A 23,197-nucleotide genomic window follows, 5' to 3' on the forward strand; every position below is an offset into this window, starting at 1 on the left:
TTTTTCATAAGACAGTATGAATTTTCTCTTGCTCTTCAAAAAGTAAATCTTTTTCTAGAGAGTCCTCTTACCCTACTAGCCAACTCTAAACTAAGATAATCTGCTGCTACTTCAGGGAAGGGTTGGGGAAAGTAGCATTTTTGCTTTCTGGATTCCTGTTTCTGTCCAATTGGTTAAATTGTTGAGTGAGAGTTTTGAGTTGAATAAATGTGTATTAGTTTTTGAGAAAAATGTAAAATGGTGGCTTGATTATAGTTGTCTTAATGAACACTTACTGCTCTCAAATTATTGCTATTTTGTGTGTTGTTTGCTATTACTGTGTTGGTTGGGATTTATAAATTATTTATTGATTTGATTTTCTGTTAGGGTTCATGTGGGATTTCTATATCTAAAATCTAATTCCTATTCATTTGTTTTTCCTTTTTATTATTTGGCAGATTTGGTATGACTTCCGAAAATTTAGACATGTTGAAGGTCATGGCATCTTGAAGATCCCAGTAACACTGAACAACGTATGTGTTTCTTTTAACATTTTTTAAAAAGCTTTATCTTCATTTTAATTTAAGTAAAACTGGAGTTCTGTTATGAGAATGGGATAGTTCTAGCTTAGTGAACTCTGTTGATTTAAATGTAGAATTTGTAAGGATTTAAATCTAAAATTTATAATCACCAAAACTGTTATCTCCTAATAATACCTTATTTCTTAATAATACAGTGTGTGTACAATATACAGGATTTTGTGTTCCACAAATAGAAAGGACATGCAGTGGAAGCAAAATACAGAATTAAGATTGTGTTGTCTTTCAAGCACTAAAAATATTGACACTGTTAATGTTTCAAATTACACAGTGGAAATATAGTTTATTCACCAAATGCATAATATTTTCTTCAAAAATTAATTTTTCAAAATCACTTTAATTATGTTAACATTGAATTGAATATAGTGATAAATAATATAAAATAAACACAGACTTTTCTGGAATATATGAAATTTGATAGAATTAGTTGGGCTCCCACTAGATATTATTTCTACCAGTTTGATGTTATATGAACCCATTTGCTCTTGCTAATACAAATGTATTGTTAGCCCTGATTAAGTACCTAAGAAAAATAGGGCTTGATGTTCTGAATCAAATAGTATATGCTAAGCAGGAGCTAGCTACAAAAAAGTATTTCATTGTCTCTTTCTTTTGTCCAAAAGTATTTTATTGTACTTACAATATTTTAAGCCATAGTTTGAATTGCTTTGGCTTTGTACGTTTTATGAACTGAAACATTGTGATTTGATTTATGGCTTAGAGTCTTGTGAGAACACATCTAATTATGGTTAATTTAATAAGCTATGGTTAAAAAAAAACATTATCTTAGTGCAATGTGCGAATCCAGTCACTACTTATTTTCTTTTTGCAGATTCCTGTATTTCAACGTGGTGGGACTATTATACCTTTGAAGATTTCTGTAGGAAAATCCACAGAATGGATGGTAGATGTTCCATATGAACTGTATGCTGCACTAGATTATAAGGTCCTCTAAATCTATTTTTGTACACACTATTTATTTATAGCTAATTTTAAGTGTATATAAAGTTACTTAAAATGAATAATATCATTTTTCATTTTCACTGATTTCTCTTTCTCCATTTTAATGCCAATATGATTTTGGTTTTCATTTCTCTAATTAGCAATTACTTGCTTTCCATCAAACACTATAGGAAAGTAAAGCAAAGCAAGTTCCCAATAAAATGTCTATCTGTGTCTGTAAATGAGTTTGCTTGTTTGCTTGCATGTCTTACCCAGATTTGCAGGTGGGCAAACATCCAAATGATAGTGAATTTGATTATAAAATAATTCTGTCTTTTGCCTGATGTATAGGGATGTGCAACAGGTAAACTATACCTGGATGATGGCCACTCATTTCATTATCTCCATGAGAAACAGTTCCTGCTCAGAAAGTTCAGCTTCCATGAGAATGTCCTCTCCTCCAGGTAAAATATACCCTAAATATGGAATGAAGAATCAGAAAGTATTGATTATCATAGGCTTTTACGTCTGCATTGCTCATCAGTTTCACACTTCAACTTATAAAGATCAACAAACTGCAACTTTCAGTTTCTTGTCCCAAAAAATGTGTGCCAATGACTTTGTTCAGCTATAATCTGAGCAGGTAACTAAATGTATATATTTGTTTGGAACCAATTGGTACTTTTTAAAACTCAGTGAAACTTTGAATCATAAACATGAGTTTCACTTCTGTTCACATGATATATGTGACAAAGTCAGTCATTTATCTTGAGCTGTCTCAGGAATTCTGGCAGTTAAATTCCACGAGTCATAAAAGAGCCAAGGTTGCCTACCCCTGGACTAGGCCATTCAGTAGGAATGATTATTGTCAAAGCCCTTCTTGCTGTCACAAAGGGGGATGAGGTGCTACCATATCATATTTTTTTTCCATTTCATAAAAACAAAGCTTCAAAATTCAACCATTGTGGGCTGGTCAGGTTTGGTGTCACCACAGCTGGAGCTGGGGAAATTCCTCTATCCTCTATGGAACCAGGAGAGAATGGAATTAAAATGGAAGCAGAGACAGAGTGCCTAAAGAAACCTTCTTTTTACAAGACCACTCTAACATTTTGTCTCTTTCTCAGCAGCAAGGAAAAAAGTAAACACAACTTTAGAATACAATAGAGCTGGAAGGGACGTTGGAGGTCTTCTAGTCCAGCCCCCTGCTCGAGCAGGAGAACCTATACCATTTCAGACAAGTTGCTTTCTGACTGACTGGGGAAAACTAATTTAGTCTCAAACAATGCCCTGTATGGTTAGGTTTACCTCTTTCACTATTTTGAATCATGATTTGTTTTACTATAATTGGTTTCTATGTCATACAAGTAGACCTTGACTTACAATCACAATTTAGTCCAAAATCTTTGTTACTAAATGAGATATTTGTTAAGTGACTTTTGCCCCATTTTACAACTTTTCTTGCCATAGTTATTAAGTGAATCATTGCAGTTGTTAAGTTAGTAACACAATTGTTTAGTGAATCTGGCTTCCAAATTGACCGTGCCTGTCAGAAGGTTGCAAAATGTGATCACATGATCCCAGGATACTGCAACCGTCATAAATATGAGTCCATTGCCGAGCATCTGAAATTTGATCATGTGACGATGGGGATGCTGCAATGGTGGTAAGTGTGAAAAACAGAAGTCACTTTTTTCAGTGCTGTTGTAACTTTGGTCATTAAATGAACTGTTGTCAGTTGAAGACTACCTGTAATTGGCTGGTATACACATCACACTCACTGCAAATCACACAAACCATTCTGACTATGGTGTATGAATCCAGCCTGTAGAAGAACAGAAAGACCTCCTTCATCTTGTCCTCCAGCCAGGCTCTCTTTCAGGGAGATACTTGTATCTGTTCCTTCTCCCTCCCAAGAATATAAAATATGAGTTTATGCACCATGTTGGAGATTCTCTGTGGGCACCCCAAAGCAGCATCTTCAACACCATGTCTAAAAAAATTTGATAAGCTAACAAACGTTCTTAATTTTTTCTTGCCAATCTTTAGAAGAGAAGGTACTGTATTCCCTATAGAATATAGGATAGAATAGAGCTGTAAGGGACCTTGGAGGTCTTCTAGTCCAGCCCCCTGCTCAAGCAGAAGAACCTATACCATCTCAGACAAGTGACTGTCTGGTTTCTTTTTGAAAATCTCCAGTGATGGAACGCCTACAATTTCTGGAGCCAAGCTGTTCCATTGGTTAATTGTCCCCACTGTCAGGAAGTTTCTCCTTATTTCCAGGTTGCTTCTCTCTTTGACCAGTTTCCAACCATCGTTTCTTGTCCTACCCTCTGGAGCTTTGGTTGATTGCCAGAACAAGCAGGCATTTTAATAATTAAAACACCATTTTTGTTTTCTCAGATGTGCTGATGAAGAAGGACTATTCCAGACAAAATGTATAGTTCAACAGATATTGATTTTGGGAATAAAAAAGGAGCCCTCTGTTGTGACAGCAACTATGTTTGGTAAGAGACAGAAATAGTCTAGTTTCCAGCTTATTGATTTCTTTGCTTCCACACTAGACTCTCCAGGGCATTTGAAGCATTGCATTTCTCTCCTTGGAAGAAACTGTATCTATTAATTTTAATTGTTTTATATGCCCACCCTTCTCTTAAATATGACTCTGAGTGGCTGACAATTTTAAAAAAAAAAATACAGAAACAATACAAATATAAATTTCACCCCCACCTAAAATACAAAGTGGCTGCCAAAGACACAATTCATCAACATTATGGGCTCACTGAAGCTAGTCCTTCAAGGCTTTCTAAAGGTGAGCAGAGTTGAGGACAACTAAATCTTGTGTGGTTTGATATTCCAAAGGGCAACTACTTCCTGGGTGTCACTAGATGACAATCCCTGAATTAAATGGAACTTCTACACAGAATAATGTACATTTGCTTTTCTATAACAAATTTTTTCTTTAATAAGTTCCATTCAACAAGACTGTTTCCTAAAGACAAGATGACAACATTTAATTGATAGGTAATGACCAACACTTTGAAATGCTTCCAGAAATCAACTGGAACAAATGCAGTTCATATAGCAGCGATGGCATATTAATATAACAAGAAGTGCCACTACTGCTTGTGCTACAACTTTTGCTGTTGGAGCAGTTCAACCACTTTTCTTCATTCATTAGAAGTGAACATTTGAGTTGCTTTGCAGAGCAGGTTGGATGGGGGGCTTGGATATTAATAAGTCCTGAACTTGCTCATATCTCACCAACATATCTCAAAAGCCTACAAGAACATTCTCCTAAAGTGGAGAACAGAAGATAGTCCTAACAAGTGCTCACTCTGGAAGCGTTTGCTTCAGAACAGAAGACTTGATTAGGACTTTGTTTTGAGCAGATATACAACAACATTAATCTACATGGCTTACTTTAAATAAATGTTTATGTGTATTTCTTTAATTGCAATTCAGATGGAAAAGAAGACAAGACAGTGGCTTTCACCTATGATACCAGAAATTCTGTGCTGACCCTTCAAAAACTTTCCTTAAACATTGGCAATAACTGGGAACTTCGTATCAAATGAAAGCACAGCTTCAGAGATGAAGATGAAAAACTGAAAAATAATACTTTGAACAATTAGCATGCTTTTTTAAAATTGATTGCTTTTAAAATAGACAGAACCTCAAATGTGACACACCAAGTACTGTTTGTATAATTTAATTGATTCATATTCAAAATGTTTTTCATGGATGAAAACTTTCTGATATTATTTGCAAAAACTGTTCCTGGGGATAATTGATCTTCTTCCAGATTTTGCAGTTCCGTATTAATTTTTTTTTGTTATATCTATGCAATAGTTCTCTTGCTTTTATAACACCTTTGAAGTAAACTATCTGGCTACTTTTTAATTAGTGCACTGTTCCGTTTTTGGGTGGATTCTATTTAGCAATTTGACACACATTAATTCTTCCAAGAAGTTCTTAGAAAGAAGACATGCAAATGAGAATAGTTATAATAGGTATACATCAGCCATAGAGAGATTCTGCTTCACAAAACATAAATGCATTTTTATATGGGATAAAGACATCTTGAATTAATGAACTTTAGCTTTCTTTTAGCTGGTGCACTTCAGATGAATCCCCATAAAAATTGTGAGAATCATCCTCCCATTATATACAAAAAGAAAACAATGATATGATAAACTGTAAGGGAATGGTAAAACAGTGTCACAGAAGGGAAACCAATTCAGACTTTATTTTGCTGAGCAATTAATATTTCCTATGGAAATAATTTACCAAAAGTAACTTTTTCTGTTTGTAGAGCACAGAAGCCTAATTGCCATTTCAGTATTAAAAAGGCCATATTTTAGAAGTGCCAGAACATTCAGAATCTCAAGTTTTCATAACAAATGCCTCTTCTTTCAGATCATACCTGCTTATTGTTGCAGAACATGCCTAAGGAAAGAGTCTCAGGACATAGAATCAGCACTCTCATTATAAAGAAAAGATATACATGTCTCCTCACTCCTTAAAAAATGTATATTTTCTTCCATTGTGTTTTGTGTTTTGTCCCACATAGCAAAGATATAGTTATTAGAATCATGTAAAAGTAGTGTAACATTTTTTGCTAAATATATTCTGTATCATAAAGTATATATAGGTTGAAGCATTGTTTTTTGTATGATTTTATTTTGAGAAATAGGAATAAAGGCTAACTGCTTCTTCATTTGTTCATTGTTAGGGTTTTTCTTAATATGGCAGCGAACACAGATATGAAGACTGCATTTGTTTTTCTCCACACAAAACTTTTATTGCACAAAATTAGATTCCTATCTTACTCTATTATTTTCCTATTACTATAAGTTTACCAATATTTCTTAAATTTCTATCTCTCTGTTCTACTTATATGTTTTTATACCTTTGTGTAGAATCTTGTGGGTTTTTTTAATCTTAACTATTTCTTAAGTCTTAGTTTCCTAAATCTTCCTTGTTCCTCAGGTTCTACAGCTCTTGTAGCCAATCTCAGTCCATTTGAACAAGAAATCCTATTTTTTCACTCCTTTATAGATTTGTGAATGGACTTTTTCTTCCTTCCTTCCTTCCTTCCTTCCTTCCTTCCTTCCTTCCTTCCTTCCTTCCTTCCTCCTTCCTTCCCTCCCCCACTCCAAGCCCCACCAATGTACAACCACAATTGAGCTTCCTGGAACAGGTTTGTAGAGGTCTGTGCCTGGGCTGCTGCCTGCAATGGCCATGGTTTGCAGACTTGCTTGACTTGGGATCAGGCTCTTTTCCTTCCCACCCCCCCACCCCATTTTTCAGTCCTGCCTCCCAGTGGTCATACAGCTCCAAGAATTGACTGTTTTCTTCTGCTGCTAAGGTACGTCCCTTTGTGTTAAAATCTCTTTTCCCAGGTCTCTGCTGTCTTCCTAGTTAACTTGACACACCTGATGCCAAGCTGTGTGGTATGTAAAAGCTTTGATCTTTCCATATTTAAGTTTTGGCAATATCTGGGAGTGCCACTTGAAGAAGATGATTCACTTGTGCAACTCACGCGATGTTCTGAAAAATAATTGGCAACTTCAGCAACTGTTTCACTTTCTGAAGTTGTCTTCCTCATTAAGAAAGATGTGGAAGATCCTACAGAATTTGCAGCTTCAAAACTTTTCTTAATTTTTTTCAGTACTTCTGTGAGTTAACAACATTGACTTTTTTGCCTTCTTAAGTGAAATTTTACAACACATGCAGAAGCTGTTCTTTTCATTAGCATTGCCTTTTTTTTTTCTAGCCAACCTTTAAATTCAGGTTCCTGCAGCCATTCATTTTTAAATAATGGCACATGTCATGTTTTTATTTTTTATTTTCCTTCAGCAACTGTTCACTTCAATCATCATTGTTAGGGGCTGTATTACTATATATGTATATATTACTAAATTGGAACTTGAAAGCATGCAAGCACATACATTGCAATCAAAGACAATCTACAGATAGACCTTAACTTACAACCACAACTGGGCTTGGAATGTTGGTTGCAAATTTTTGCAGTTGTAAGTTGAATCACCACGTGGCCAGCCTTGATTTTACGATTGTTTTTACAGTGGATGTTAAGTGAGGCACTATGTGAATCATATGGTAGTAACTCTGAACCCGGCTTATCCAAAACAGCAAAAGAAGTCACGAAATGCAATCTCATGACGAAACACGAGATCAAAAATAACTCAGGAACTGTTCATTAATGAAAGCCAGTTTTCAAGTACCTGAAATGTGCTCTTGTGACCATGGGGGGGGGTATGTCAGTCATAACTTTATTATGACTGACCTACCACCATTATGATTATGGGTCCCAAATAACTTTTTTTTTTCGAGTCTGTCATAACTTCAAATGATTGTTAAGCAACCGATCATAAGTTAAGGACTATTTGTAAAGCTGAGGGTTACCCTGTTGCCATCACAGATCTGCCTTCCCAGCTGGTGAATGGAGCGAGTAGGCACACTCGTCTTCAGTGGATTGAGCGAAGAATGGGGGATGGGAAGGGGCAGGGTCTTCTAGCCGAACCATCCCCCTCGGACTCTGCAGCAACTAGAAACCCGGGAGACTGTGAGTTCTAGTCTCAAGTTAGGTAAGAAAGCCAGCTGGGTGACTTTGAGCCAGTCTCACACACTCTCAGCCCAGCTCACCTCACTGGATTATTGTTACAGGGAAAATAGGAGAGAAAAGAGTACAGGTAGTCCTTGACACTCAACAATTCATTTCGTGATCGTTCAAAGTTACAACGGCACTGAAAAAAGTGACATGACCGTTGTTCACACTTACGGCCTTTGCAGCATCCCCATGATCATGTGACCAAAATTCAGATGCTTGGCAACTGACCCATACTTATAACCATTGCTGAGTCCCAAAGTCATGGGATCACCTTTTGTGACCTTCTGATAAGCAAACTCAGTGGGGAAGACTGGTTCACTTAACAACCATGTTACTAACTTAACAACCGCAGTGATTCACTTAACTGTGGCAAGTAAGGTCGTAAAATGGGGCAAAACTCAATGTCTCACTTAACAATAGAAATTTGGGGCTCAACTGTGATCATAAGCCGAGGACTACCTGTATTAGATGTGTTTACCATCTTGAGTTATTTATTAAAATATAAAAAAAAATCTCAAAAATAAATCTCAAGAGAACTGCCTGGGCTGCATGTTGATGTCACTAGTTTTAGAGGAAAGAAGGTGCATCTGCCAGTCAATCAGGTGACAAACAGTGGAAGAGTCAAGTGCGAGTGACACTGAGGAGAAGGAAGATGGGTCAGCTGCAGAAATGCTGCTCTTAGCCAATAAGGTGGCCACTATTGTAATACTGACCTTGCAACTAAAATTTGGCACTCTGTGGACAGCAAAACAAATTTAGTACTGTTATGTGTATCATGCACATACTGAATTTGTTTGCAGTCTGCAGCAGTGTTAATCGGTGCCAATATAGATACTATATTACATATAGAAAAATGTAGATTTCATTAAATTTTAAAATAAAAAACCTAAAACCCAAACGGGATTGAAAAATCTGTATCTGGGGGTAAAAACCCAATACTGCAATAGTGTCACACACACATGCTTGCTTTCAGTTCTTTTTTTAATATAACAAAAGTCTCCAATTAAGGAAAGGGTGGAGCTGTTTGAACCCTCCTTCTCAGGAAGCACCAAAACTCTGGATCCCAAGAAGGATAAAAATGCCTTGCTTACTCCACATGGTAAGTTCACTCTTCCACATTCACCTTTATTTAAAGCTTAATATGACTTAGTAAGTATGTGGATCTTCCTAGGACAAGGAGTTTCTGCCTAGAAACGCAGCTTCTAGATTCCATTCACAGCAACCAAATCCCAAGTACTGTATAGAGAGGAAATAACTAGCTTCTTCCACATGCAAAAATATGCGCAACCTCTATGCTTTCATAGAATTGAAGTCCATCAGCAGATGAGGCCTGTTCTTCTATAGAGGGTACATCTGACAACCCGGCTTGTCCAAAGAAATGGCTAGTACTGCACTTTAAGCTGCTAAATATAAATTGATCTTTGCTAGGCTGCTTTACACAGAATCTTAAAGAACTCTCCCACTTCATTCCATTGAACTATTTTGGGAACTGGTTTGAGAGCAGCTGGTGCCACCCCTTTCAGTTTTGGATGGGAGGTTGCATAGGAGCCTCATGTATTTATAATCCAGGGTGAAGAATAGGCAAGATGTAAAAATGTTGTTTGCATTTTTGTGGACATGTCATATAGCATTCAGATCTGCATATGATCTGGCATCTGTTTCGCTTTTAAAATATTTGCGGTTCCAAGTATATGTTTAATGATGTCTGCTGAAAACTAATGCTAACAGTGCATCTTTATTGAGTTCAGTGGTAGTTACCTTCTCTGCTATTATAAATCAAGTCTGTGAACAGAGTGGTTGGATGAAATTGCTTCGTTGTGCTGTATGCCATTTTTGACACACATCTATGGAGCTGCTACTTTTTTTTTTCAAAGTCCAGCAAGCATTGGGCTGAAGAACTTACCATCTAGAGACTGAGTGCCCAAACTGCAACCCAAAACCTATTTATTTATCGCCTGGTGCTGAGTGGGCGTGGCCACGGTGGGTGTAGCCACCTCGAAGATGCTTGTGTGGAGGAACACCTGTGGGGACCGGGCAGAGTTGGGGAAGATACAGGGGGTCTCTGGGGGTGGGGCAGTGGGCCGGAGGCTCATCCTGCAAGGTGAGGCAAGGTGAGGCAGGGCAGGGCAGGTGTGCCAATTGCCACGGGGCAAGGAAAGGCGAGACAGGGGCCAGAGCAGCTGCTGCCTGACACCATCAGCCCCCACACACAGAGGCCAGCGAGCGCATGGGGGCCGAAGGTGTCTGTCAGCAGCCACAGCCTGCTGGCTGTCCTGCATCATGGCAGCCCCATCGGCATGGGCAGAGATGGCCCCGGGACAGCCGGAAAGGAGTCCTCACCTGGTGCGGGCCCTGTCTATTCAGTGGCTCTGATGGGGGCAGCAACAGCTGCTCCTCCTGCTGCTCCGAGCGTCTTCACTAGCCAACCACACAGGGAAGCAGGAGGCAGCAGTGGTGATCCCTGCATTGCCAAGCCCGGCCAGCAGCAGATCTGAAAGTGAAGCTGTGCTGTCCATACTTGCGCTGGTGGAGGCAGTGGTGGGGGAAGGTGAGTTGTGGCGCACGCCACCCCTCCCCGCTGTCACCCCACATCGTCCTACACACATGTCCCGGAGGCGCACGCGGGATGATGTGGGGCAGCAGCAGCAAAGGGTGGACACATGCCAGATCCCGCATTCCCCTGCCGCCACCACTCCAACCAGTGCTAAGATGGGCAGCACAGCTTCACTTCCGGATCTACTGCCTGTAGCTATCGGCCCCCACACATAGAGGCCAGCGAGCGCATGGGGGCCGACGGTGTCTTCAGCAGCCACAACATGCTGGCTGTCCTGCATAATGGTGAACTGGCCATGGAGCCCCATTAGCGCGAGCAGAGATGGCCCCGGGACAGCCAGAAGGAAGCCCTTGCCCAGGAAGGAAAATTTGTATTATTTTTTTTAGAACTAAAGCAGAATGGGAGAAAACAGAGAAGTTGCTGGACTGAAGAACAAGTTGGATTGAAAATCTTCACACGGTCTCAGAACTAATTTATTGAAATTTCCAGAAGAAATACCTACAACAGGAGCCCCATCAGTGCAGGCGGAGACGGCCCCCGGGATGGCCGTAAGGGAGCCCAGCCCATCCACTCAATGGCTCTGATGGGGGTGGCTTCTACTGCTGCTCCAACCGGTCAACCATGCAGGGAAGCAATAGGAGGTAGAGGGGCAGCCGGGGGTCTGGAGCCGCCTCGGCTGCTCGCTAGCAGCCCAACAAGGCAGCGAATCTTGCGCACCAGCTGCCCCTCCTGCTTCCCTGCATGGTTGATCGGTTGGAGCAGCAGCAGAAGCCACCCCCATCAGAGCCATCGAGTGGATCCTGAGCTTGTCTTCTGGGGTGTTGGCTATTCCTGCCAGTTTAGTGTCATCTGCAAATTTGATGAGTTCCCCTTCAATTCCCTCATTTAAGTCATTAATGAAGATATTAAAGAGTACTCAGCCTAAGACGAATCCTTGTGGTATACTGTGGCATATTAAGTATACTGTGTCCACAACGCTTTGCTGGTCCACTAATTTAGTCACTAAATTAGATTGATTAATTAAATACAGAAAATTCTAAGCAAGAGCCTTAGATAGCAACCATTCACAAATACAATGGTAATAATAATAAAGGTGATTCAGGTAGTCCTTGGCTTATGACTTTTCATTTAGTGACCATTAAAAATGGCAAAGGCGCTGAAAAGAATGACCTACAGCCAGTCCTTGCAGTTACAACTGTTGCAATATCCTCATAGTTGTGTGATCCCAATTTGGGAGCTTGGCAACTGGCATGTAGTTATGAAGGGAAACCCAATCACCATTTACAACATTCCCAGCTGGCAAAGTCAGTGGGAGAAGCCAGATTTGCTTAACAGGTACAGCAAAAAAAATATTGTAATCACATGACTGTGATGATTCATTTAACAACTGCATCACTTAAGGACAAAAGGTTCTGGTCCCAATTGCGATCATAAGTTGAGAACTACCTGTAACTAATTCATTTTCAGACCAATTAGTGCATTTAATGCACAGCCTTTAGTGCGAAACTGATTAAGATCTGGTCAGTTTCAGGCAACTTCTGGAAGTTGGGGGGGGAGAGTTCAAATCAAGTAATTAAGGTCACAGTGTATTGTTAACTTGCCATTAACCCTTTTGGGGGGGGGAAGCAACTCAGGAATAGATAGCTTGTTTAAGCAATCTCTGCACCCTGAAAGGGAGCAAAAGCCAGGGGGAGGGGGAAGGAATAGGTGAGACAGAGGACACTATACCAGAGAACTTTATCTAATGAGGCAACAATCAACAATCTTCCCAGCATCCCTCTCTCTTTCTCAGTCCCATGGCTCACTTAGTGACATGTGACTTAGCAACATTTATTAAATTAGAATACTACTACTAATAATAATGATAATAATAATGATAATAATAATAATAAAGTTGGAAGGGACCTTAGAGGTTATTTAGTCCCCCTGCTCAGGCAAGAAACCCTATACCATTTCAGACAAATTATACCATTTCAGACAAATATCTGTACTGCTCTATATAGCCTGTAATATATAGTGTAGCTCTCTCTCTCTCTCTCTCTCTCTCTCTCGCTCTCTCTCTCTCTCTCTCTCTCTCTCTCCCTCCCTCCCTCCCTCCCTCCCTCTCTCTCTCTCTCTTTCTCCCTCCCTCCCTCTCTCTCTCTCTCCCTCCCTCCCTCCCTCTCTCTCTCTCTCTTTCTCCCTCCCTCCCTCTCTCTCTCTCTCTCTCCCTCTCTCTCTTAAGTAAATCCTGTCCTTTCTACATTTAACTCATTGTAAAGTTCCTTTTCCTGCCTTTCTTTGTTGTTTTGAAAAGGTACCCTAATGGTTGAGCATTTTCTTTTCAAAACCTAAGAGATAAGTTTTTATTTTCATTTTTATTTATATTTATTAATAATATATATATATAGCCTTCCATCTCATCAAAGCTGGATGGAAGCCTGGATATGTATACGCATTGCTCTGTCAAATGATATAGATCTAAACAGCATTTGTATAACTAAAATCTTGAGGTAAATATTGTTTCAAGGTACGTTTTGGACAAATTTGAACAAAGCTGTAGCCAATAAAACTGAATTTTAAATTTAAAAAAATTCTTTGTAGATTCCTATTAAAGAGTAAGGGGAAGGAAGGATATTATAAATTTTAGAATTTAAGACCTTATTCATAATTCCAGTAAGATATACGTACAAATAGATGTGAGTATGGATTTAGTTATGATCTAAAATTCAGTTTGATCCAATTGGTATCATATCAGGTTCATAAGGGCATGACAGCGTTTTTAACCAAAAAATAAAAATGCTGACAGGGTTTTCACAGTATTTACCATATTTAAAAATAGCTGCTACTCTGCCATAAAGTGTTCAAATAATGTGAGGGAGGTGAGAATGCAGAATGACTGCTAGCCATTCATTTGTGCCATTGCCAAAATGATTTAAATTTTTACTAGAATAAATCAGGGAAGGAAAGTATCCAAAGTCTTCCACAAGTTGCAGAAATATACCAGTAGTGCTGTTCTAACTGCGCAGTAATCTGAATCACTTGTGTCCTCCCATACCAATGAGCTTAAATTGCTTCTACTATTTCCTGCTACAAGAGAGCCAAATGTAACATATGTGGGTCTTGTAATAACTAAATTAGTAGATACCAACAGGAAAGTAGAATGTGGATGTAAAACATTGGTTGGGAAAGCATTTCTAATCAAATAGTGATATTACGGACACTGAATACAGCAGCCTCCACCCTCAAATTCCTGCACCCATCCCAGGCTGCAAAGCAATTCTGGGCAGTTTACAATTAAAAATATTATCAAGAGGAATGAGATGAGAATGCTGGGAGGGTACATCAAGAGAATATACTCCCAGCAGAGTTATCCAAGATGCGAAGTCATCACAGCTGCCCAGAAAAAGCGAACAACCGATTGAAGAGGTCACTCTACATATCAGTAAAAAAGAAAGGAAAATTGACAGTGTATGCAAACCGTTCTATAGTATTCTTAATTTTAAAATAATGTTTAGCATCATTCAGAGCACTTTACAGCGCTACATGAAGATGGTTCAACCTGGCTTTAGAAAAGGCTGAGGAATAAGAGGTATTATTGCTGATGCACATTGGATAATTGGGAAAACTACAGAGAAGTCATTTATGTACTTCGTTGGTTATAGAAAAGCCTTCAGTTGTGTCTACCATGTCCAGTTGTGGAATGTGCTTAGAAAAATGGGAATCCCAGAACATCCCATATCCTCATGCATAATCTATATAGAGAGGGGAAAGCCAATAAAAAAACTAATATAGAATTCATTAAGAGGATCAAGAACAAGCTTTGCCAACTAATTTCATGAAAGTGAAATAAACAAGTACCAAACAACAGCAAATGTCACCTTTGTAATGAAAAGAATGAAACAATTAACCATTTGATTAGTGGTTGCAGCAAAACCTCACCCTATAAAGTTATAACATTTGTATCTTTGAAAACTTGGAGACACAAAAAATCGAGACACACACCCACGCTCATCTTTCCCCCTAAAACCCAAAACTTATAGCAGAGCAGCAGCATCCAAAGAATCAAAATAAAAAGATCAGGCAGGTACACATTATCAGCATAACACACACTGTTCACACATCTCTTTCTTTTCCCCAAATTACAAACTGCATGCACAAACTGATCATACCAACCCAGATTCAGAGGCTGAACACTTCCCAGACAGGAAAATTCCTTCTCCCAGAAATCTCCAAGCAAAACGCACCTCTTCACAAACCTTCTATAACATAATCTCCTCCAAATTCCCATAAGAATAAACAAATCCTTGCAAATTGATGTCCTGCCTTCTCTCTTTCCTAGGACTGCTTTTGTTACATATGTTCCCCAGAATGTCTCATTTTTCTTCCAGACCCCACTCAGTTGTTCTGCAGAGTCCCATAGTTTTGGGGAAATTAATTCTCTGAACCAAAAATGCTTTATAATAGTCTGAACATAAAGTTCTAGATAAAGTGGGAGCAGATTATGTTCATAGCCCTTATGGACTCTTTGCTGGAAAAAATGAATTTATGGGTTCGATGTTTAGACACAGTACATTATGGAAAAAAGAAAATTATGTTATATAGAGAGAGTATATATAGAGGGTAAAATATAAATGTACTTGTAACTGCCTTGTCTCTCCCTTCCCCTCCCCTCCCCTCTCCTCCTCTCTCCCCTCCCCTCCCCTCCCCTTCCCTCCCCTCCTCTCCTCTCCTCTCCACTCTCCTCCTCTCCTCTCTTCTCTTCTCCTCTCCCCTCCCCTCCTCTCTTCTCCTCTCCCTTCCCCTCCTCTCCCTTCCTCTCCTCTCCATATTTCTTTCATTGCATTTTGCACTTTGCACTTTATTACTTTTCTTTTCCTTCCTTACTTTTTTCTTTCAAAATTTGTATAGTTTTTATTCTGGTAATCATTTCATTATGAAAAATTATCAGGAAGGAATATTCCTTCTTTGGAAAAGTTGGTTTTGCTTTAGCACATCTCTATGTTGGATGCATCATTGTAAAATGAATTGTATCATCACCCCTAATTTTTGTATGTGGAGTTACTTATTTCTAAATGCTGGTTAAAAAGTTGTGTAAAGTTCCCTTGCATTTGCACTTTCACTTGCACTTTCATTTGCACTCTCAGTCTTACTAAAAGAACCAACCCTGAGAAGGGAACTTTCCTCATCCCCTCCTCCATGCCCAAATGCTTCCTAAGAGTTTATTTTTAGTTGTCAGAACTGCAACCTTTACAAAGCACGCCACAGCCCACCTCACACATATGAATCCGTAGATGGAAGTTACTCTACAAATTTGCTTCCTGCTAAAATGAGGATTTGGACATGAAAGGACAGAGTAATTACTGTAAGAACCTCAAGATGATATCTATGCAACTCAGTGGATCTTCCTAAAATTGTTTGAAGTTTTGCACAAAAAAAAAAAAGGGAAGAGAAAAAACTCAGTCTGCAGAAGAGATTGTGCAACGTCGTTTCTTCTTTTTTTCCACTTCCTTCCAGGTCCTAGTCTATTTTTCAATTGTTATAATTTAATTGATAGTTTTGCTTCAATTTCATCTAGATGCTATCCTCTGTCAGTAGCACTGTTGTTCAAAAGACTGGGTCTGAACCAATTCCCTGTCAGCATGTTACCACAACTACAGAAACAGGTGCTGGAACGGGAGGGATCTATTCTGCCATCCTCAGCCGCAACCAGCCCATCACTGAAGTCAAGGAGAAAACCTTTCAGGAGCTTCATAAGAAGTGCCTTCAGAAGAAGACCCTTTATGAGGATCCAGATTTTCCAGCTAATGACAGCTCCCTTTTCTTCAGTCAAAGGCTCCCAGTCAAATTTGAGTGGAAAAGACCCTCAGTGAGTAGGCCTCTTGTCTAATCTAAAAATTAGCATATGCTTAATATTTGCAAGTCATCTATGTAATATTATTTCAAATGGAAAAGCAGAATGCACAATATCTCCGAATGAAATCTTTGAGAAATCTTGGAATTGTGTGATGTGGGATGTTACAGTCAATAACCTAGGCATGGTCAAGAAGACGGGGTCAGAAAAAAAAAAGAATTAACAGCTGAATATCACAAATACGATTACTTAACACATGTTTCATAATTCTCACTTCCAATTTAAAAAATTACCTTTTAGTAGCCACTATTTTTGTGGCATACAAAGTTTTGGTGGACCATAAGCAGCCCTGTAGAGTATGACACTGTGAGAAAGCATGTATAATTTTAAAGGAATATCTGGAAAGCAAGAATTTGAGGTAGTGCATTTGCTTGTTCCCTCAAATTTAGCACTATGTTGTTGTGCAGCAAGGTCCACTCCTTTTGTACATGTCTTGTGTCATCATCCAGATGCAAGAAAATAGTGGAGCTGGTAATGTGGTGGCAGGGTGAAGCAAAATCCAGTAGATATCCATGGTATAGGCCAGTGTTTCTCAACCTTGACAACTTTAAGATGTGTGGACTTCAACGCCCAGAATTCCATAGCCAGCCATGCTTGCTGTGGAATACTGGGAGTTAAAGTCCACACATCTTAAACTTGTCAAGGTTGAGAAACATTGGCATAGAAACATTGGCATAGTTATGGGGACATATCTACCCAGAAGATTTATTCCAGTAATGTGATGCATGGACACATTTACAGTAACAAGAGTGTTCTATATAGCAGTGTGTCCCAACCTTAGCAACTTTAAGATGCATTGTTATGCTGGCTGGGCTGTACTGGCTGGGAAATTCTGAAATCCACATGTCTTGACATATGTCTCAACTAAGGTTGAGAAATACTGCTCTATAATAAAATAAAAAAAAGTCTGATGTTCTTATACAGCAGGGGTCTTCAAACTTGGCCCTTTTATGACTTATGGACTTCAACTCCCAGAACTCCTCAGCCAGTGTGCCTGGCTGAGGAATTCTGGGAGTTGAAGTCCACAAGTCATAAAAGGGCCAAGTTTGAAGACCCCTGTTATACAGAAACTGAAGCATCTGATCAAGAAAATTTTTCAGTCCTGTTGTGAATTGATTATACAACTCAATGCTACATTTTGGAGTTATCACTTAGATAACTTCAGGGTTATTGCTTATCTAACCCTCTCAAGATATATGAATTGAAGATGCACTATTTTGATCGCAAAGCATCAAAACGTTCACACCAGTGGCAGACAATTTTATTTGCAATCTTTAATTATCGAAGTGTGTGTCTGTGTGTTTCTCAATAGTGTATTTCTTTATCTAGGAAATCTGCGAGAATCCACGCTTTATCCTTGGTGGAGCTAATAGGTCTGACATTTGTCAAGGGGAACTAGGTATGAAATCCTTTCTTCGCAGTTTTTGGGGGTTTAAAATATTTTATTTATCAAATTAATTTACCACTTTCTAATTAATGTATGGAGTAAAACATTTTTCTGAAGAACAAAAATACCATTACTAATTATTCAGTTGCATGCATTTTTTTTTCATTCTGACATTGAATGTACCCAACTCTGTTTGTTTTGTTTCAGGGGACTGTTGGTTTCTGGCTGCCATTGCTTGTCTGACCCTGAATGAAAAACTATTGTTCCGGGTCATTCCAGAAGGTCAGACCTTCACAAAAGATTATGCTGGGATTTTTCACTTCCAGGTATACATTGTAAAATAGACCCAAGTGGACGTTCCTTTCTGCATTTCCCCTATGATCTACTAATTATTAGACAGTAACTCAGAATACACCCAGAAATAAAAAGCCTATATTAATCACCATTTTGCTAATGTCAGAATAATGCAGTATATGTAAGTTCTCGCTGTTCCCCATATGGACTTCTGGGTACTTTAAAGGAAAATGGATTGTTTCCTTAAAGGAAAATGGATTGCATATACCATTCCAATAGATTGTATAGGGTAGATCCCTCCCCGCAACCACTAAGCACCCAGACCTGGATAGCTGCTAAAGTCAAAAAAAATGTAAATTGTCATCTAAAGCAAGGATCCCCAATCCCTGGTCCATGGATCAGTACTGGTCCGTGGCATGCCAGCAACTGGTCCGTACAAACAAGCAAAGCCCCATCCACAGGCAGCACATAAAACCACGTACCCTTCGGTCTGTGGAAAAACCTCTCTCCACGGAACCAGTCCCTGGTGCCCAAAAGGTTGGGGACCTCTGATCTAAAGTGCAAAGGTCCAAGAGTTCAATTTCTGATAGAGAGTTTGAATCATACAATGTAATGTATGTCTGATGAGTTCCAAATAAGACAAAACCAGTCATGCAGCGCCTTCTGGTGGCAAGTGTATTTTCCTATTAGGATTTAATCGTGAAACAATATAATCTAATCCCTTTTATAGTGTATAAATCAGCTTTTGATCATAAGTGACACCTATTTCTTGTACTGTATACCTTGGTGAATTCTAATTTGTTTTCTTCAAATCTTCTAGTTCTGGCGTTATGGAAGTTGGGTGGAAGTTATCATCGATGATCGTTTACCAACATATGGAAAACGTCTGGTCTTCACTAAATCCTCCCAGCAGAATGAATTCTGGAGTGCATTACTGGAAAAAGCTTATGCAAAGTAAAGAGGTTTTGTCCATTCCGTCCTTTTCTACGACCTATTGTTTATTGTTCATGTTGAGATTGAAACATGTAGATATAAAACAGTAGCAGTTTTCACAAATAACATGGTCACCTAATGATGGCAATAAAGATAATTCATCAGTTCCATTGTTTGTGCAAATGCTGCATTTTCTTACACTCTATAGCTTTACATAAAATGGGAGCTCTACTTCTTGGCCAAAACACATACTGCTTCCATCATATTAAGTAGTTTGAGTCATGGTTTCTGCACAATGGTTGGAGTCAGATATTGATAATGATGATTATGTGCCATCAAGTGAATGACACATAATCATCATTATCATCAAGTTGATTCCTAGTGACCACATAGACAGATTTTCTCCTGGATGATCTGTTCCTCACCTGGTCCTTCTAATGATGTACTCATTGCTACTTTAACTAAGTTCATCCACCATGCTGCTGGTCATCGTCTCCTTTCCTTGCACCTTTCCCAGAGAACTATGTCTTTGCATAAGGTGTCTGACAATAAGTAATAAACTATGGTTTATAATCTGCAATGACTGACTTAGTCACATTAGTCAAATTAGTCACATTTGTAAAATCCAAATAAACCTAATTATGAAGACAACTAATAAGTGAAGAAAATTAATAAGTGAAGACAACTATGAAGAAAGCTAGTTCTTCTTGTAGCGTAAGCTTTTGCCATTTGGAGAGAAAGCTGATCTACGTAGAAATGGATGGAGACTAACAATGAGAGTCATTTAACTTTTTATGTGATCCTTTTCAGGCTTCATGGGTCCTATGAAGCATTAAAAGGAGGCAACACCACAGAGGCCATGGAAGATTTCACAGGAGGAGTAACAGAATTTTATGAAATAAAGGATGCTCCTAAAGATACATACAAAATCATGAAGCATGCCATTGAGAGAGGGTCACTTATGGCTTGCTCCATTGAGGTATATTTTGAGTAATGTATTTGTAATAGGTCTTGGCGCATCTTGTGTGCAAATTCTGGAAAAGATCAAGGTGATAATTTGACACTGAATGAGTCTTGAGACTGTATCACAGCAAGGGATCAGTATGAAAATAAAATCTTTGCACCGAAGAATACTTAAAAGCTACGGATCCCATAGCAAATCTGGATCTCAAAAATGATGTCCTCACATGCCTCAGAGAAATAGGTTGGAGTATAATGAAGAATCTTCTTCTTTACTTCCTCTTTTACCACTTCGGGTGTCGAGGGAGATAACACAATGAAAGCATGACATTGAGAAACAGACATAAAAAGGAAATGTGTAATTGATGTGGAACTAGCATTCAGTGATAAAACAGCATTCAAACAAATCCTTGAAGGATAGTAATGAAACAATGGATACAGTTCAGTTTCTAGGGAAGAGGACCAATCCAGTGTATCTTCTGTGCAGTTTTTTTTATTTGCCTTGGAAAGAGAATATTTTGCATAAAGAAAGGAGTAGAATTACTGTTAGTAGAGTAACTAATTGATAAATAGGTGGGGAAAGAAAGGACAACAGAGAAAGAGAAAGAGAAAAAAAACAGGAGGAACTGAAAATCCAACCTGTATGCAAAAATAGGTAGTAGTGCTTTTTAGCCAGCCTAGCTCAGCACATTCCTTGATTCAGAATGGGCTTTGCTCTACCACTCCGTTTTCTGACTCTGGATGCAGCACATCAAGTGATGCTGGCTGACTCTTCCAGTTGTGGTACCTAACTCAGCAGGGCTTCTTCAGGGACCTAGGAAATTATGCTTCTAAGGCCTAAGGCAGTGGTTCTCAATCTTCGTGTGACGGCGACCCCCGTCACACGGATGCACCGCGCATGCGTGGCACGGCGCGCGTGCGCGGCGGCGCCCCCATGCGCGGCACGCATGCGCAGCGGCGCCCCCTGGGGGGGGAAATGGCAGACTGCGTTGTTTCGCGACCCCCGTAAAATGGTCGATCGACCCCAAATGGGGTCGCGAACCATAGGTTGAGAACCGCTGGCCTAAGGTAACTAGATACTATAGGTGTCAAACTTGCAATGTCACATGTGTCATGACATATTGTGACTTTTTTGCCATTGCCGGCAATGGGGTGGGCACGGTTTCACTATGATGCAGATTGAATTGAATGGAAGAACCTATTCCAGGTCATCCTGCTGGTTTCATGTCTAGTCTTTCGGGAAGGACTGGCTTCAGAATATTCTGCTTAAAGATACCACAACACATAAAAATTAAATTCTAAACAGATTTTATGTTGTTAGGCATCTTTGTCCATTTATAATATTATTCAATTATTAATATTTTGCTACATCTCTGACTCATTTTTCATAATATCTTCCTACTTTTCCTTTCTATTTTTCTGTCCTAGGACAGTTCAGGATTTATCTATGGAAGTGCCCCAACAACTAATATTGAAGAATTCATTATCCAAAAGTTGCAGAAGGTGAATTCTGAATTTTTAAACGAGTCAAATGAAGAAACAGAAGATCGAACAACCAGGGTCTGTATTACTCAAATGTGTAGCCAGTAAGAACCATGTGGTTTTTATGATGTCTTCCGTAACTGCATCTCCTGAAAGATTTTCATTGTGTTCAGTTTGTAGCACTGGAATTTTAGAATATTATGATTAATGATGTTGGAATTATCAACCCAATAATAATTAGCAGGCAAGCATTTGCTTTTAAATTATAATCTCTTGAGGCATTTTTCCCTTTTTTTCCAATGAAACTAGAGTGTACAGATATTATTAAATACTAAAGTCTAATGGCATTTAAGAGGGGGAGGTGTTCAGACCTTGACCTCTTGCCGTTACATAATGACTCCAGACTAATTCCCCATTTAACCCCTCCTCCCAACTGTGATGCTTGGTCTCCAACAAGAGCAAAGCATTGAACATAAGGAGAATAGAATTGGAACAGAACAGAACAGAACAGAACAGAACAGAATAGAATAGAATAGAATAGAATAGAATAGAATAGAATAGAATAGAATAGAATAGAATAGAATATCTTGGAGGTCTTCTAGTCCAACCAGAAGTGGAAGGCTGCTTGTCCTTCCACTTCTGCAGTTCTTGATTCTAAAATATATAGTTTTGTAGGTGATAATTAGCACCTTGCACTTGACCTAGAGTTAGATGTTATGAGCCCATCTGACCAAGAAGTAAACTTTTCTAAGTTCTGTAATGATTCCAAAAAGTTTTCTCTGCTTTTAACAGACCATCATTCCATTGTTGTATGAAAGGCGCATGACTAATGGACTGGTCACAGGTCATGCATATTCAGTTACAGGAGTAGAAGATGTAAGTATGGAAGTCTGTTAATCAACAAGCCTGACATTCATTAACAAATTCTTGCCTTTCTGTACAAGATTTGTGTCAAGCAACTTCATTATTGAAAAAAGAAATAATTGTTTTAAACTATTAGTGAAACATAAATAACCTTGGAAATAGTAAGGAAATTTCATTAATATCCACATTTGGTTGGGCTATGATATCTAGTACCTCACTGATTCCCATGTTGAACTGGCTGATTTAACAGGCCAGAATCTGTAAGGAGTTATATGCTGTGTAATTTCAGGGCATCGCTAATTATGTGTTTCTTCCCCTTCTTATGACCAAGACAACACTTAAAGGGGAGAAGATAAAACTGGTGCGGCTCAGAAATCCCTGGGGACAAGTAGAATGGAATGGAGCTTGGAGTGACAAGTAAGCAAAAACTGATCTTCTTGGAAGCCAGTGATGTACACTGAATAAGAAAACTTAATTTCACTTTAAAAACTTGTATTCTTTAGTTTGCTCAGAAACATTAGCATCTTGCTCCTGGTCTGATGTGAAGGTCAGAAATTAAATCTTTTTTCTTTGTCCATCTTATTTTTTAAGGCTGTTCTTTAACAAAATTTGACAACTATTTGAAATATAAAGATCAATTATTTTAAATATGATAAGGAGGGCAAAATCAAGCATATGC

At 38.8% G+C, this 23,197-nt stretch overlaps 2 protein-coding genes across 6 annotated transcripts in view; both read left to right on the top strand.

Moving 5' to 3' along the window:
- GANC (glucosidase alpha, neutral C) overlaps positions 1–6,237 on the top strand; it is a 38,706-nt gene extending 32,469 nt beyond the window's left edge. For 3 of the 4 annotated variants that reach the window (XM_039326051.1, XM_039326126.1, XM_039326247.1), the window contains 5 exons: positions 438–512; positions 1,411–1,524; positions 1,872–1,984; positions 3,921–4,024; positions 4,983–6,237. In XM_039326051.1, the coding sequence (XP_039181985.1) occupies positions 438–512; positions 1,411–1,524; positions 1,872–1,984; positions 3,921–4,024; positions 4,983–5,095 (519 nt within the window). In that variant the 3' untranslated portion in view covers positions 5,096–6,237. Of the gene's footprint in view, positions 1–437; positions 513–1,410; positions 1,525–1,871; positions 1,985–3,920; positions 4,025–4,982 lie in introns of those variants that run through there. The other variant, XR_005554637.1, reaches the window with a different exon arrangement.
- Positions 6,238–15,944: 9,707 nt separating this feature from the next.
- CAPN3 (calpain 3) overlaps positions 15,945–23,197 on the top strand; it is a 29,536-nt gene continuing 22,283 nt past the window's right edge. For both annotated transcript variants that reach the window (XM_039327094.1, XM_039327184.1), the window contains exons 1-8: positions 15,945–16,553; positions 17,928–17,997; positions 18,193–18,311; positions 19,100–19,233; positions 20,023–20,191; positions 21,601–21,732; positions 22,447–22,530; positions 22,850–22,935. In XM_039327094.1, coding sequence (XP_039183028.1) covers positions 16,263–16,553; positions 17,928–17,997; positions 18,193–18,311; positions 19,100–19,233; positions 20,023–20,191; positions 21,601–21,732; positions 22,447–22,530; positions 22,850–22,935 — 1,085 coding nt within the window. In that variant the 5' untranslated portion in view covers positions 15,945–16,262. The remainder of the gene's footprint in view (positions 16,554–17,927; positions 17,998–18,192; positions 18,312–19,099; positions 19,234–20,022; positions 20,192–21,600; positions 21,733–22,446; positions 22,531–22,849; positions 22,936–23,197) is intronic.

Source organism: Crotalus tigris, unplaced genomic scaffold (genome assembly GCF_016545835.1).
Source record: "Crotalus tigris isolate CLP2741 ecotype Arizona unplaced genomic scaffold, ASM1654583v1 scf7180000017545.3456711, whole genome shotgun sequence".
NCBI lineage: Eukaryota > Metazoa > Chordata > Lepidosauria > Squamata > Viperidae > Crotalus > Crotalus tigris.